General features: G+C 48.0%; 1 protein-coding gene across 1 annotated transcript; it reads left to right on the top strand.

Moving 5' to 3' along the window:
- Positions 1-6,895: 6,895 nt before the first annotated feature.
- On the top strand, positions 6,896-8,660 carry LOC143014068 (homeobox protein MSX-2-like). Its single transcript, XM_076167847.1, has 2 exons — positions 6,896-7,232; positions 7,582-8,660. The coding sequence occupies exons 1-2, from the start codon at positions 6,980-6,982 to the stop codon at positions 8,028-8,030; spliced, it is 702 nt and encodes a 233-aa protein (XP_076023962.1). The 5' UTR covers positions 6,896-6,979; the 3' UTR covers positions 8,031-8,660.
- The last annotated feature ends 8,290 nt before the right edge of the window (positions 8,661-16,950 follow it).

Below are 16,950 nucleotides of genomic sequence, written 5' to 3'. Positions count from 1 at the left end.
CTCCTCCAGCCAAGCGAAGTGTGTCCAAGCAGACTGACCAGACTGAACCGCTGGCCCTCACCAAAGCAGGTTACTCAATGTATCTAAAACACATCAGAACCTGTCACGTTGCTATGGTTACCTATATATGTTTTCCTTTAAGCATGAAGTGTCGTTATAATTTGGAACAACTCTGACACCAAACTTGCAGTTCACATTCAAATGTACGTGTTCTTCACAAAGAAATGGCTTCTACATTGTGTTTGGACAATGATATTATATTTTGAATACTTTATATTTAAATGTGTATAATTTAAAGGCATACTAGATATGAAGTCCTTTTCAAATGTGGCGGAGAGAGACAAAGTATTACAGTTGGTTACACCTCAATGCTACAGCAACTGCTTGACATGGTACAGATGAGATGGTTAAAACGGCCTATTCCACTAGAGGGCGCTACCTCCCCTCTTTTCAGTCATGACCAGTGGCAGCAGACACAGCAGACTCTCACAACAGTGCTTCCCTGGCTGAGATGCCAATATCTCAGTCAGTGAATGTGTCTTTGTGCTGTTATTATGTGGAGTTGCTACGTCCCTGGTGTTGTATCAACGTTGCGTATTAGTATTGAGTGTTTTTCATCATACGTGCAGTTTGTATATTAGTTTACCACTTGATGGTGCGTTTCTTTCTTTCGATACACAACATGCTTGCTGAATGTGCTTTATTTCTATTTATAGAGCTGGAATTAAACATGTATGTTAACAAAAGACAGTTATTTGTGTAGATCTCATATTTATATATTATAAAGGTTACCTACTAAGAGAAAGAAAAGTAGTCCACATAATAAATCCATCCTACTGCATTGTGGTGTTGATTTAAAGTGGTTCACTAAAGGTTCTAGCTCTTATCAGGGTTTATAGGAGTAAATTAACTCATGAACAGCATGTGGCTCTGATTATTTAAACTGTAGAATACATTTTCTTAAACCATGGATAATTTAGTGTAATAGTTCAGTGCAGTTTCTTCATGTTTTGATTGAAGAGCCTCATTGCCTCCGTGTGCAGAGGCCAGTTGTTTTAACCTTCTCTGCCCTGCGCACAGTATGCTTGTTGCCTTATCGGTGTTCTCTTTAAAAGTTCAGATACATGTCGCATCTGCAAGAATCTGCTCCATCCCCTCAAACAAACGTCTTAAGTTCCAGTCGGTGTGAATGTTTACTCACTCGTTCCATTTCTGCCACTGTTGCTCCATCTTTGTGGAAGTGAGTGATGTCTTGTGCCGACATACCTGTGGTGGCTAATGTGATGACTTACCTTCCCTATAACATACCTGTAATCAAACATGTATAACCCTCTCCTGCAGCCTGTCATTGAGAGATGGATGACACGCTTCACTCCCAAACTAATTGCTTTTTTCTAAACGTTGACATGCAGCCTCATCTGCACAGCTGGTTTGAGCTCCATATTATTTTTTAAAGACTTGGTGACATGATCAGTCAGGAAGAAGCTCTGGTGTACTGAGGGATGTAGAAGAAAAACAAATAGAAGCAGAAAGCATCACTGACGGCTTCATTCCATTTAGCGGGACTGCAGTCATCAGTAATGTTATTAGTTGTGTGTGTAATGAGTCCAAATGTCTCGCTGGCACCTCAGGGTGCAGACAACAAATATACTTTGCACAGAAGTCCCTGGGTTTAGGGTCTGAAATACGCGGGGCCCGGTGGTTCTGAAGCAGTAAACATGTGGTTTGCTGAGTGTTTCTGTAGCATTGAGGGTAAATGGCTCCTGAGGTGGTGATTAGCAGCTAAACAGGCCTTTTAATCAGAGCTGCGGTCTGCACAGGAGACTGGCAGACTGTTTCAGTTCCACCTCCGAGCCTGTTGACCTGCGGTTTGCTGCATTGTTTACACGCAGAGAGGCCCCAGGATGTAGTGAGAGGTCCACGCCTTTCAAATGAGCTGGTTTTTGTTCTACAAGACCTGTTTAGAAAAGAATAAGACCTAATAGAGATGACGGTGCAGGATAATGGAGTGTGTCAATTCATATCTCACACAGGCGAGCCTGCACAGCTCACACACACTGTGATGTAGTCAGCTGAAAGGGAAATAGGGGGTGTGGGTTGGTTGAATACTGGATCGCACTGTAGCTGTCTGCCTGATGACGGTGTCTGATTCATTTGGTATTAACACCTACAGCACCACATCCTGGCTGAAAGGTTACAGAACATCTACGTCAGCACGTCACAGAGCTTTGATGTCTGCTGTCACATTTGTTGAACCTCTGAGGATCCAGGAGTGATGACGTCAAAATGACTGGAACAGTTTGAAGCGTACACACCGCTAAGATTCTCTCCGCTTGTGTGTGTTGGTTGTTTGTTGTGTGTGTTTGCTTGTTGGTATGATAACATAAACTGAAGCCTGAGGTGCTGCAGGGGAAGAATGACGGTTTGAACGTTCGTTGGGGTTCTTGTGACAAACCTGACACCTTTCCTTTCCTCCTCCTGTGGATCAAACAGGAATGAGGAAGAGCCTCAGAGCACTGTGAGGCTTTTGAACCGCGGTGCCATTATGATGCCAAACCCTCGATGAGTGAGCAGAGTTTGATTTTCATCGGCAGACAGAGTTCAGGGTGTTGAGACCTGCAGGAGACAAACGCTGTCAGAATGTTTCCTTGGCCCTAATTGAGGCAGCAGGCAGGCAGGCGATCGTTCCGCAACAGCCAAAGGCAAACGGCTCTGAAGTGTTGAGACTAATCTGTCTCTCATTGATGTGGTGGAGACACAGGAGACAGATCGGGCCTGTAGCTCGTCCTCTACACCTGAGGATGCCGCCGCGTCATTAATGGGCCAAACACTTATCTGTTCTCTGCAGGAAAACGAGTCCATTCTCCCTTCCTCGCGTCTCAATCAGCGTCTGGACCGGACTCCTGTTTGCTTTAATGAGCTCAGGATGAAGTATTTGTGTCAAATCAGCACAACAGTCCAGTTTTTCCAATCCTATACATTAGATAGCTGATTCCTCCACTCTGATAGTGATCACAGCTGATGTTGGGTTGACATGTTTATGTGTAGGAGCCGCCGATGCTCTTCTGTCGTTCCTAATCTCAAAAGGCTGTGACAGATGAGTGCAACAGGCTTCTGGCAGAGGGGGGTGTTTTACCTCTGCGTCACCTGGATGGAGCTCCTCTGCAGTGTAATCATGGCCGTGCCCGGAGGAGGAAGGCGCCACTCTCGCTCCCTGCAGATGGTGTGTGTGTTTGCGTCTGCGTGCGGCTGAGAGACGGAATGCTGGAGTTCAGAGGGAAGGCAGCTCAGGGCCGGGGTTTACTCTGTGCAGCGTGTGTGTGTGTGCTCACTGAGGCGCTGGGTGCTCGTCTGAGACCGAAGAGGAAGATGAGGACATTGTTAGTCACAGCGTTTGTTTAATTAGTCTTAACCTCTTCCTCTCATTCTGAATGGATGGTGAGGTATAACAACAACAACAACAACGTGTAAATACCAGCAAGCATCTGAGATATTCATCCCCACGTCCAAGCCCCTCCAGCATCTCAGGAGATAATTAGCTCTAATTAAAGCCCAGGTTCTTCGCCGTCCTCGCAACTTACATCGGAATAAATTGAACACGATTTCTGTTTTGTTTTTTATCTGCATTGCACGCCAATTTTACAACAAATGAACCGAAACCATATCCACGTGTGTGTGTGTGTGTGTGTGTGTGTGTGTGTGTGTGTGTGTGTGTGTGTGTGTGTGTGTGTGTGTGTGTGTGTGTGTGTGTGTGTGTGTGTGTGTGTGTGTGTGTGTGTGTGTGTGTGTGTGTGTGTGTGTGTGTGTGTGTGTGTGTGTGTGTGTGCGCGCGCGCGCGCGCGTGCGAGAGAGAATCTTATTTGCAAACTCAGAATGTGCTCCGGCCTTGTTTACCCCGAGTGACTTCCACCCTTGTAGCATTTGTTCGACTCTAATTTAAATCTCCCTCAGGGCCCACAGGAGCTCGTCGTCATGGTTTCATGTTGGTCATTATGTTGCCGTGCATTAATATGTAGAGGAGAATGCGTTTGAGCGTTTAACCACTGTGGTTGGCTGGATTAAGTGTGTTTAGGGAGCGGTGGGTGTCAGCCTCATAACAAAGGATCCCTCTGAAGCGTTCAGACCGCCGAATATCTCAAATTAACTCTTTTCCATAGATTTGGGCTAAAAGCTCTGAAGCGCTGATTGAACTTTTAGCTGTAATCCGTGTTCCCCTGTACTTATAACAGCATTAAACAGCAGTTAGCTCCATGCTGCTGCTGGTTTCTCTTTTCTGCTTCGTTTATTTTGACTGTCTCCAGATGAAATATAGATCCTGCCTTGATTGTGGATTGTTGTTGTTGTGTGTGTCAGTGTGTCTGTGTGTGTGTAGCCGGGGTTGTTGTGTTTAGCCAAGCCTTCAGTGTGGAGCCACAGTTCATGTTTGGATAATAGGCACTTTCACACCAGACGGTTGGAACTAAGTTAAGAACGAAGTGGTGCAGGAACTCCATGGGTCCTTCTTAATGTTTATGATCAGATAAAGGGAGGTTTATGGATGTTAGAGGAGATAACAACAGGTGAATAACCTGCTGGTTATTGGTTCATAAGTGCAGAACAAGGGAAATGTTCCACAGTTTCTCAAAGGGTTAATGGTTCCTTTAAAAGGTTCCTGTGGACTCAAACTGAAACAAGGTCAACAGGGTTCTTACTGAGTTCTTGGACTTGGCTCTTTGAAAGTTCTGGAAGATTTGTGTGTGTGTGTGTGTGTGTGTGTACTTGTTTGGAGTGTGTACATGTGTGTAATGCAAGCGAGTGGAATCAGGCGGAAGAGAAAACATTGCTTATTGGCATTTTGGACAATCACAATGTAATGTGAGGAGTTTGGCTCTGGTCCGGCCCCACACAGAGACCCTGACACTGGACCCCTCCCCCCCTTGTGTCTGACCTGGGACAGACCTGGTGTCCTTCCCAGCAGGAACACTGGCAGCTCTGAGACCTGTGGACAGCAGGGAGCTAACTGACCCTAGAGACTGGAGGACTAAGTGGACAGACAGACGACAGGGGGACTCCTGATCCTCCTGATCCTCCTGATCCTCCTGATCCTCCCATAACGTTATCAACTCTGCTTCTGCTCTCACTCCTCCGGCTCCTCCTGCTGTCCCTCTGCATCACTTTACAGCACATCCACAGGCAGCCAGGGAGACTTTATGTTCTCTCTTAAATGTTACAATAAAAATCACACACTTGGGCCTTTAAAACGTTGTATAAATTTACAGTTTCTCCACACACGACCCTTCTCGCCTCGTCGTCTCGGCTTTTGGATTTCTGGCTAATTGGCGAATTTGTAGAGGAATTTAATTATCCTCATTAGCCTGGGGGGGGCGAGGGAGGAGGGGGCCGAGTTTCCAATGATTCTTGAACTCTGTGCTTCAAAACACACACACACACACACACACACACGCACGCTCACGTGCTGCGTAGACGTATCTGCAAGAGGCACGTTGGATGACACACACACACACACACACACACACACACACACACACACAGAGGCCCCTTAATTGATTTGCTTGTGTTTCCAGCAGAGTGAGCTGGTGCTGTGCTGGCTGAGCCTCATGATGCCCGGCCTCTGATTGCGTTATAATGCTGCTGATTACAGCGCAGGCACAGTCTGGCTGAGCCTGATCGCCACAGTCTGGCTGAGCCTGATCGCCACAGTCTGGCTGAGCCTGATATCCAGACAGCCAGCACACACTGCAGTCGCTCCACGGGATCTGTTCACCCAAACTGGGGTCAGGGCCGGGATCCAAACAGCTTCAGGATCAGTTTCTGTGCAGACTCAGACGGACACCTAAATACCTGCTGCTCTTCTTCTTCTTCTTCCTATTCTTCCTCCACAACACATTTCTGCAGAGCCCCTTGCGTGGCTTCCCCCCTGAAGCCTGGAGCCGCCCCTGTTGTCCTCCTCATGATGTCTCCTAATACTCTGGAGCCCTACAGGTATGAGCTTCAAACAGGCACAAGACGCCTCTGTCTCCAGTCAGGCAGCAGAGACTGGGACTAATCGCAGCGGGCGCCACACACCTCAGGAAGGTAGCAATTTTCCATCATTACCGTTAAATCCTGCTTAAAAGAACCGGATTCCACAGACCTAATTACAAGGTGTTAATAATAACAATGTAATGACAGTCATTTTAAAGCCTGCCCCAAAACCATAATCCATCTCCCAACTGCCTCTCTCAGCTAAGTGCCTGGTTACCGCACGGCCGGGCCTGAGATTTGAAAAGCGCCGTAATTCTTATTGATTACCATTGTGATTACTCCCACGGTTGTCGGGTCAGGCCCCTGCGAGTCCGGGCCGGAGTCTGGAGGCTCGGGTGGCTCCTCCTCGGGTTTCACGCCGACACGCTTCCCTCGTCCTGATGGCTAATGGCGTGACGGAACATCGACAGACGGGCCTTTCGTCCAAATCTGCTAAAGCAGGTTAGACGCACGGGGCCGTTTGAAGCTCTAAGCCGCCCGGAGACGACTTGTTTCCTTTGCTCTCGCTGCCACGCTGAGGTTTGTTTACGCGGCGAACACAAATCTGCTCTATTATTCAGTCGGGGAGCCAGATTAAAACGTTTGTAAGCCGTCGTCAAGAAGAAACCTTCTGTAATTACTGCTAAATGAGGCTGCTGACCTATTGTTTAGCTCTCTCTCTGTGTGTGTGTGTGTGTGTGTGCGTGTGCGTGTGCGTGCGTGTTACCGTCCCAGCTCCATCACCCAATCACAGGTCTCCCCTCAAAGTCCGGACCCAGCGCGCGCATAATTGGCTGGAAGTGTCGTTACTCCCAAAGTTTCCTCATCACGCGAGTTTCTCCTGAACTTCTCCCTGCGTGGACGCCGCGTGTTTGCGCTCCGGGACAGAAGCGATGCGCTGTTTTGTACTGGATGGGAATTATTAATTATTATTGATCCGAGCCGTGAAACTAAAAGGAAACAAAAAGAGAGCGACATGTCTTCCTCCCCCGGTGAGTTCGCGGCGGGGCGGCGGCGCGCCTCGCAGGTGTCGCTGCTGCCCTTCAGCGTCGAGGCGCTCATGGCGGACACGAGGCCGCGGCCAGCGCCGGAGCAGAGCCGCCGCGCCGGGAGGAACCCCCGCTGGCGAGATGAAGGTTCCTCCCCGCAGCGCGTCTCTGTTAAGACCGAGCCGCCCGAACCCGGAGACTCATGGATACCAAGCGGCATCAAGCTGTCCACACCGCCCCGTGAGTGATGAGGGGACACAGGGGACATTATAGATATAGATAATATAGAAATGGTTACATAATTTCTAGGCCATTTGATGCCTGGATGGGTGAAAATAAAGGAGAAATGCTGCATAATTCTAATAATCATTTCAGCTAAATTACCTTAAGAGTAAAGGCGACAGAAAAAAGTTTAATAAAGGTTAAAAAATAATAATTGTAGAGTTTTGGGTAGATATTAAAATAATATTCCATAACAGATGTGTAACTTGTGTGCTATCATCACAGTCTATTCTCTAGCATCCACATATCAAACGTCTCAGCTGTTTCCCTTCACTTCTCTGTGTTTAACCCTTTCCCTCTCTCCCAGGGCAGCTCAGCCCGACCGTCTGCCCCCTGAGGAAGCACAAAACCAACCGCAAGCCTCGCACGCCCTTCACCACCGCACAGCTCCTGGCCCTGGAGAGGAAGTTCCGTCAGAAGCAGTACCTGTCCATCGCCGAGCGGGCCGAGTTCTCCTCCTCCCTGTCGCTGTCCGAGACGCAGGTCAAGATCTGGTTCCAGAACCGGCGAGCCAAAGCCAAGCGGCTCCAGGAGGCCGAGGTGGAGAAACTGAAAATAGCGGCCGGCGTCGGGCCCAAAGCCGTGTTCCACCCGGGCTTCTCGTCCATGGCCTTTCCCCTCAGTGTCCACCTGCAGGCCGGGTCGGCGGGGCTCTACGGGCTGGGCTGCTCCTACGGCCGCGGCCCCGTGGTCCCCGCAGCAAATCTGTCCATGTACGGCTCGCCTCTCAGCTACAGCCTGTTCCACCTCACCTGAACGGACCTAACAGGATACAGAGTGAGTGTGTGTGTGCGTGCGTCTGTGTAAGGACAAGTGTGTTTCATAAAGGCACCTTATTGACGCTGTGGGGAAAGGACCTGAAACCAGGCGGGACTCTTCACGAGCTTCATCGGTCAGGAGTTGCAAACTCTGCGGACATCCTTTGACTTTGTGCGAGAGGCTTCGAGGGTGATGATGATGATGATGAGGCATGCATCCCAAAGATCCATCTCTGCCGTTTGCCAGTTCTGGCTCAGCAAAGCGTCAATGATAATGAATGGAATATTGATCGGCTCCTGCCTGTGTATCTCATTATTCTCCTGAACAGCAGGTTGACCTGTACAGCTTTACAGACTTTTACACGCCGTGTTTCCCTGTTTCTTATCCATGTTTAACACTCAGCAGACATGTTATATGTTCTATTCTGCTGAGAGCAATAAAAGCCGCCATTGAAGAATACTGTAACCTGGGAAACGGCTGCATGCTTGAGAGCCAAAGCCGCTGTGTTTGATGATGCGGCAGGACTTTAGATCTCTAGTTTATATTCTATGATGCATAACTTCATGTTATAAAGTTTATATTTGATTCATTTGACCTGATAATGATTAAAGCTCCTAGTTAACCCTGTGTTTTACTCTGGTTGCTTGTTTGTTTTCACACAAACGTACTCAGATGCCTCCACCTTGTTGTGACTGTCAGAGCTGATGTCCTGCACCAGTGTGTGTGTGTGTGTGTGTCTCTGCTGCCGTCTCCATGTTTCTCCTGCTCTGCCTTTCATAGTGCAGGTGTGAAGGTGCCGGGGAGCAGTCGGGAGGAAACAGCCAGACCAGCTTATCTCTGCCATCCTGGATTTGACTCTGCTGTGTCTCTTCCTCAAAGAACTGTGAGCTCCATCTCATTCTCTTCTCTTGTCATCCAAATACAAATCATGTCTGCCAGCATCCTGATTAGTCGTCTGTTTAGACGACTTTGGCTGTTGGTGTCTTGGTTTTAAATTCCACTCACAACAGGGATTTAAGGTTTATTAAGGAAACTTGGATGTAAGAAAGCTGCAGTTTCTGTTTTTGTTCTGTAGTTAACAGTGAACACATGAGTCAAACCACTGACATGCTTATTTAACCAATCTGCTTTAGAGCTGTGTGTGTGTGTGTGTGTGTGTGTGTGTGTGTGTGTGTGTGTGTGTGTGTGTGTGTGTGTGTGTGTGTGTGTGTGTGTGTGTGTGTGTGTGTGTGTGTGTGTGTGTGTGTGTGTGTGTGTGTGTGTGTGTGTGTGTGTGTGCGTGCGTGCGTGCGTGCGTGCGTGTGTGCGCGAGTGAAGGGTGCTGCTCTCTCTAATGAACATTTATCCCTCCATATGAACCCAGAGGATGTGGAATTACGTTCACCCCCCAAAAAAAGTATATTTCTGTAAATCACACACCTTACTGTGGCTTAACTGCAAACATGTGTTCTCCTGTTGCACCAGGAGGTTTGGATTCATTCATTTGATGCGAGCTGTATACTTTAAATGAACTCTGCATGATGCCAGGCTGCCCCGGCTTAATTAACCTGATCCTCCTCCAACTCTGACTCCACAACTCTGTGAAATTATATGTAGAGACTCTGTGATAAGAGAGCAGAGCTTTATATGAGCTCTCTCTCTCTCTCTCTCACTCTCACTCTCTCAGTCTCTCTCTCTCTCGCTCGCTCAACTGGGAGAAAGCTTGTTACCATTAGCACATATTTCACAGTCCATTTGCTCCCCTCCATTTTGAAATTAAACCCAGCATTAAGTCGATAGTGAGGTCTTTAAAGGTTTAGATTGCCCAACGTGATGCTTTAGATGGGAAACCTGGGTGAGGGGGACGTGGGGGGGGGGAGGGGGGGGGAGGTGAGTGGAGCTGAGCTGAGCTGACCTCCCAGACTGTGTGGGCCTCCAACAGATGAAAGAAGCAGCGCAAAAATATTCATTTACAAACTTAATAACGAGCAGAATAGTTGGTGAGTGTCTTTAATCAGAGCCAATCACAGATCTGCTTTCATTCTCACTCTGACAGTCTTATTGTACCTATTTAAATACCTCCACATCTCACGTTTATCACCCTGTGAATGGATCAAAGGTGTCCATCTGGCCTGCAGTGGCGTCATTCAGCCACTGGGTGTCGCAGCTTCCCATGTTTTGCTGTCCGCTGATCTCCAGCACGGCGTCATCGTCCCACAACGCAGACTGACTAAATTCATATTAATGGGCTTCTTCTTGGCATTTAAATGTTACTAAGATGTTAACACGCGATCCAACCTGGAATTTAATAGCTCTTGGATAATGAGTGTGTCGGCTTCATCATGAGTGTTCCAGTAAATAAAACATGAGGGTTGCATGTTGTTGCATTGTGTCGGTGGTAAGTGGCAGGAAATGGAGGATATGGGAAGTATCCTCTCCTCTCTCCTCTGTCCTCTCCTCATTGGGACAATTCCTCATATAAAAGGCAAAACAAAGGGACATTCCGCTGCTTCCGCCCGTTGAGCAACATCTCTCCCAGCTGGAGTGAAGCTGGGATCCACACCGATCTGGACAGAACACTGCTTCCAAAACACGTCCAAACATCACAGAGGGTGGCGGGGGATGTGCAGTCTGAACACCGAGGGGGGGCGAGAGGAGGGCGAGAGGAGATGTTAGTCCACACACCTCCCAGGTCAGAGGAGTGAAGCTCTGACACTCCTGTTGTTCTGTAGTGCTGTAATTAGAGGGACACGCTTTCATCTCGTCTTCAAAGCAGCGGAGGAGCAGGTGTTTCCCACAGAACAATCCCCGCTCTGTGCTCAACTTTAGCTCCACACTTTCAGGTACACACACGCTCCTCTCCGTTTCATCTCCCAGCTACACGCCTCCGTCACGTCTCTGCCGATTGTAGTAACAAATTGCGTTGCGTCAAAGTGAAGTGAGGCCGTACGGGGTTGACTGACGGGGATGTTATTAGGCGCACACTTTGCTGGTAATTCACGGCGGGCGGTGTTGGATAACAAGTTGACATACTCCTCTCTGTGGGAACATGATCTCAGCTCAAACACACATGCTTACACACAAACACACACCCACGTACAGCAGGTAGGCCCTCACGCCTCCAGCACTCTCTGTTTTTTCTTTAGCTCTATGTCAGCTGACGTTCCACTCAATCAGGTCACGACCCGTCCTTTACGTAAAGACACGCCTCACAGATTTGGGTTGATAGTGTAACAGAGAAACGTTCCTCCAGGGGTCAGGGTGTTTATCTGATCAGGTCAAAGAAGACATCACATAACTGAGAACACACCGCTCTGCCCAATTCCATTTGTTCCCATGTTGAATGGTTTGAAACACCCAGGACTCTCTTTCTCCCATGTGATCTCTCTTTCTTCTTCTCTCTCTCTCTTGGATTCTGTGTTTACGTACCAAAGCAGACACTTCAAAACCATTAGCGAACCCAGTGACATCCATACATCGCCCTGCGGGAGGTTCAACAGCGCTCAATCTGAATCTGATGTCATCGTCTGTGTCTCCTTACACATCTGTGCCGTCTGTCCTGTCTCCTGAAGCGGTACGACATCGGCTAAAGCGTTGTGCCGCTGTGGCAAATGTTTTATAACGTTGGCTGGGAAATGATTCACCAGTTTACTCTTGACAACGCCACCATACGGGGAACACACAGGCCAAAAGTCACGACTCTGTCATGAGGCACAATAGGAGAGAAAGTGTTTCTCATAAAGAGCTGTGAGCAGGAGACACAAGAGCTACTTAGTCTTAATCAAATGATCTTTAAGCAGCTTCATCTCACTTTGCTCACACAGCGACGCGACTCTTAAGTATTCTTACTGGGAATCATGGGAGGATCCAGTTAGTCTGTACATACCAGGGAAACCACAATCTATTTTACAATCTGGCACAGCGGGCTCATCCCCATGTTTGGTCTGATTATTTGTAAACACTTAAGTGGACAGTGAGCGAGGGAGCAGAGGGATGGAGATCACTTGTTGATAGATGCAACAGGATATAAGAGCCTAGAGTTATGAAACAAAATCGAAGTTGAGATCTTACGTGCCTGTTCAGATGAAGCCGGCAGTTTAATCATGGGCTGTATTACGTTACCGTGACAGCGGGGGACAGATTTGTCCTCAGAATGGCTTCCTGCCAGGCTGATTCTTCGATAGTTTGATGGGAGATTGTGCTTCCTGTTGATGTTTTAATACTGCAGGCTTGGGACAAGAGTGAGGAGGAAGACCAGAGGGCCTAGCTGGGTTCAGACCCCAATGTCCTCAAGCCGATCCTGCCCAGCTCCTGCCAGGCTGGACTGTAGCCAACTCTTTGTACAGACGGAGCATATGAAGAGAGATCTATTCTACATTGCTGGATGCACAGTTTGCCCTCCAGCAGATTCAAGCAGATCTTTTCTTTTTTTTTCCTCTCAGGCGGCTGTGTTGAACTCTTCTCCTGGTCAAATGATCTCAAAGCCTCTTCCTTCATTTGAGTGTGTAAATGATGTCAGAGTACCAGAGGATCACGTTGAGGGGCCCAGATTCTTCACATGACTGCAGTGTGACGCCTCATCAAACAGACATGCAAGTGTTAAAATGTTTTTCCTTCCCTTAGTGTGACCAAATGAGGGCTGGCCAATCCTGCTCCCATCGGCCTCCCAGCTGTGTCCATGCATGTCCGTGTGAGCCCGTGAGCTTGTGTGTGTGTGTGTGTGTGTCTGCTTGTGCTCGTGTGGTCCCACATGAACTTTCCAGAGGGTCACTCTCCTGCTGTGCCACTCTCCGAAAACTTTCTTCCTAAAATAGCCCCGGTTTGTGTCTGTCTGTCTGCCGCCTGCTTCCTTCCTATGGAATTGAGGGGCAGCGCCAACGCACAGCACAGCAGCAGCATCTTCCTCCTGCAATAACCAACGTCTGAAGTGTTTCTATTCCTGGAGCCTCTGAGCCGAGCCGTCTCCCTCTCTGGTGTTGTTCTGACCTTCCTCCCCGGTCGTGTCTTATCCTCTGCTCAGTGGTCCAAGACAGTCTATCACCCCGTCTTATTGCCTCCAGCAGCAATCTGGGTGTTATGTTGTGACAGTGGCATTACCATCTCCCATACTGAAACACACTTCTGTATACTCTACTATCAACACACCAGCAGGTCTGCCGGTTGTTCTAAGGACTTATCTTCTTAGACACGTTTTTATTTATTTCTATGCAATTCAACTTTATACGACCGTCTTGTTCACCACACTGGAAACAACAGATGCTGGATTTCGGTGTTTCACGCATGGCAGACCAGGAAAAGAGACCTGGAGATTGGTTTTCAGTGCTCCACTGAAACAAAAGTTGAAATTGTGGCATCTTTTTTGTCTATCTACAGAAATGCTCCTAATCTGGCCAGTTACTTAATCAGATTAGTTGGTTTAAGAAGTCGGTTTAAGGATTTATTTATGGAAATCCGAAAATGTTCCCTTTAAATTCACAGGATCCTCCAGTTTGGTTGAATCTATTCATGAACCGTTTCAGGATTGTGACATAAGCCCTTTGGATGAAGACTAATCTGTTGTGTGATCTTTGTAGGGATTCCTTGACTCCAGACTGAAGTCTTGCTAACGATCCAAATGTGACATAAGGATCCAATCAGCAATGCAAACATAAACAGCAGTAATGATAGTTTCATAGTCTGAGTTCAGTCCTTAAGAAAGAAGACGGACTGTGTTATTAGAGCGATATTCATGCTGTGTGTCCTGTCATAGTCTCTCTCTCTCTCCCTACCCCTCTCTCTCTCCCGCTCTCTCTGTCTCTGCGGGGGTTGTTTGTTCAGCTTGTCACAGTCTAATGTCTGGAGTGGGGCGTCTGCAGCTGAGTGGTCCTCCGTCCGATCCCCCGCTCTGCTAATCCTCTTTTCAGATGCAAAAAGAGGAACCAAAATATGCCTTGGTTATGTGTGTTCCCCTGAGGGTTTGTGCGCTTTGTCTCAGTTTGGAGCCGCGGATCAACATTCAATCAGCATTTTATAGCGAGCTTACAATTTTATTACACGGCATCACAGAGACTTTAACCCTCATCCAGAGAGATAAGCAGAGGCCGTCACCCGGGACCGGCTTCTTACAACCAATCCACTGGGTTCCATTATGTGTGATACAACTGTAATGTAACACAACTCTTAGCGAAGACGTGAGGTAGCTAGCACTTAGCAAAGCTGTGGTTGCAGCTAAACTTGACGAACACGAGTGAGCTCAAGCTAAAGTGGCAGCGCTCTTTGGAGGGAGAAGGGTGAAGACTCCCTCACGATAAAGATCTGGAAAGTAACGGATATTAGAAAACATTTAACATGGCCACAAACGCTGGAATGCAAAGAATACAAAGTGAAGGATGTGAGAGTTTCGGGTGCTGCTACATGCATGAAAGAGGGAGTCGAATGGGAATGTTACGCTGCGTAGCCTAAGCCCACATGTGAACAGGGATATAAATGGAGGACTTATGAACACAGCTCATGTAAACATCTCGGCTTGAGCTCATATCTTAGGCGGACCATTGACTGTGTGTTCATGTAGCTGCACGCTTTGTTCGTAGTAAATGACTCGGCACATCTCAAGTAGTTTGAAACGCAGAGGTAGATTTGTGTAACCTTTGAAGACTTGACATAGAGGATGAGTACTGTTTATGTATCGTTCCCTGTCTTTCTCGCTCTCTCTCTCTCTCTCTCTCTCTCTCTGTTAGTTCCTTCAGCTGATGTTGTGTTCTTAAGGAGATCAAACCCATCCGCTCTCCCCCAAAAGCTACCTGATAAGCATTAGCTCAGGTAGGTTCATCCTACCAGCATCAGCATTAGCTTCATTAGCATGATCTCCACTCAGGCCCATCCCTATCCGGCTGCACCTCTGCCCCGCTGAGCCGTCGGGGGCCAGTCTGGTGTGGACATCGCAGCTATAAAGAACCCATTCATCAGCCCGACTCATTTAGACCCGGGTTATTATTCATGGCTTCATTTGATCAACATGCTTGGGCGGAGTTTCCTGCTCTGCCTCAGTGACGATCGTCTCAAGATGAGATCCGATACGAGACATTCTGATACTGTTGGAGTTTACCAACGTTGGTTTATCTCCATTTTTTTGATGGAATTTGCTGATTTTCTCATCGCATCCTGACAGGAATCTAGGGAATTTATAAATTGTCATATCTCTGCGGATTTGGGGTATGGAGGAGGAGGAGGAGGGAGTCATACCACATTTCACCCTGCGTCTCCAGTCACTCCACAGTATTACAGACTGCTGCTTTAACTGGCCTATGAGAGGAAGTGCGGCAGCTGGACAAATGAATGCAGCTGCTAATGCCAATTGTGAGCCAATGGAGCGTTTACATAATGGCATACGTGACATCTGAACGCAGCCAAGTGTTAACGTCAATGTATTGACTCTTAAAACATTCAAACAGATGACACAATCAGCTCAGCTGGCAGGGGAGACATGAGTAGTGTTGGTCTGCTAATAAAGAGAAGTGAGGCGTGCATGAGGTGTTTAGTAAGTGGATTAATGAGGATGTTTGGCTGATGGACACATGAGGACGCCTGTTGCTGCTCCTGTTTGGCATCCTGTCTTTTTCTGTCCTCTCTCTCTCTCTCTCTCTCTCTCTCTCTCTCTCTCTCTCACACACACACACACACACTTCCTGCTTCTTGGATTCTAATTTATGGTTTTACAAGTAGGGGGGGAAGAAAGCGAGGCAGTCCGGGAGTCCCCTCCGTTATTGCGCCCCCTTACCTTTCTGTCCACATTAAACTGTCGTTGATCATTGCTCTCTCTCTCTCTCGCTCTCACTCTCACTGTCCTTCTCTCTCTCACTCTCTCTCGCTCCCCCGTCTCTCCCTCTCTCTCTTTCTCCCTCTCTCCCTTTCTCTCTCTCTCTCTATGTCCCTCTATGTAGCTCGTCCTTTCCCCGCTCGCTGCCTCCCCAGTGGTGGGGTCAGAGGGCCTGTCCTCTCCACTGGAGCAAGTTGGAGTGATGAATGGCAACAAGGCACAGTGGCCCACGGCGCACAAAGTAAACAGAGAGCGGGAGGACAGACGGAGGAGGAGGAGGAGGAGGAGAGCAGAGGGGTGCGATAAGGAAGAGGAATGAAGACAGAATGTGGAGTGTGCCGCAAACCAGAGACAGTAAAGGTCAAAAGATGGCTTACATATCTGTTTGAAATTCGTGTTGAGATTTATATACACGGCAAATCCTATTTAAAGCTCCCGTGTAGACGCGTGTGTGTTGCCTGGTGTGTGCGTCCTATCTGTCTCCTCCATCTCTTCATGTCGTGGACAGACTGAACCAGTTCAGCTCACCAAGGAGACGAAGAACAGACGCATATTTCAACATGCAAAGTGAATTCCTGCCCGTCAGACACGCGCTCCAGTTGCCTTGACGCACTTTGGCTCCGCTCCCTCTCCATTATCCTTATCTTGGTGTTGTGTGATGTATTAAAAATGCATTAAGCTCTCGTGCAATTATGATAGCTCTGCCAGTTGTGAATAATACATATTTAATGGAGAGCAATGCAGATTATCACAAACCCTTTAATTGCGTTTTAATTCCCTGGATCTTGCCTGGAGGCAGGGAGTGCAGAGGGAATCGTCAAGTTGATTAAAAATCGATTTTACCGTTTCAGGTGGCCAGGTGTGTCTGAATCTAAGCAGCTCGTGACCGTGGAGCCTCTGACTCTGAGCCTTTACGTTTCTTACTTTCAAGTTTGCAATTAGTTAACACTTAAATAAGATTATCCTGCTCTCTCTCTCTGCCCCTTCGTCCTCCTCTCTCTCTCTTCCTGTGTCCATGTCTCAGTAAATCATTTCCCCGGGGCCGGTCATTAGCATCATCTGACGCCGGCGTGTCTGGCATCCATCTCCTGACGTGCTGGTCCAAAGTGACGGACGGCTTCGCTCGGGGAAGGTCGAACGCTC

Source organism: Genypterus blacodes, unplaced genomic scaffold (assembly GCF_046128005.1).
Source record: "Genypterus blacodes isolate CSIRO-AG114 ecotype Tasmania unplaced genomic scaffold, CSIRO-AGI_Gbla_v1 ptg000179l_1, whole genome shotgun sequence".
NCBI classification, from domain to species: Eukaryota; Metazoa; Chordata; class Actinopteri; order Ophidiiformes; family Ophidiidae; genus Genypterus; species Genypterus blacodes.
This window is presented reverse-complemented; position numbering and strand designations above follow the sequence as displayed.

What these genes read in the sequence shown, in the direction of transcription:
- LOC143014068 (XM_076167847.1), top strand. Translation starts at nt 6,980, where the DNA reads ATGTCTTCCTCCCCCGGTGAGTTCGCGGCGGGGCGGCGGCGCGCCTCG. An exon ending in CAAGCTGTCCACACCGCCCC is followed by an intron (nt 7,233 to 7,581) that starts GTGAGTGATGAG and finishes CCTCTCTCCCAG; the next exon opens with GGCAGCTCAGCCCGACCGTC.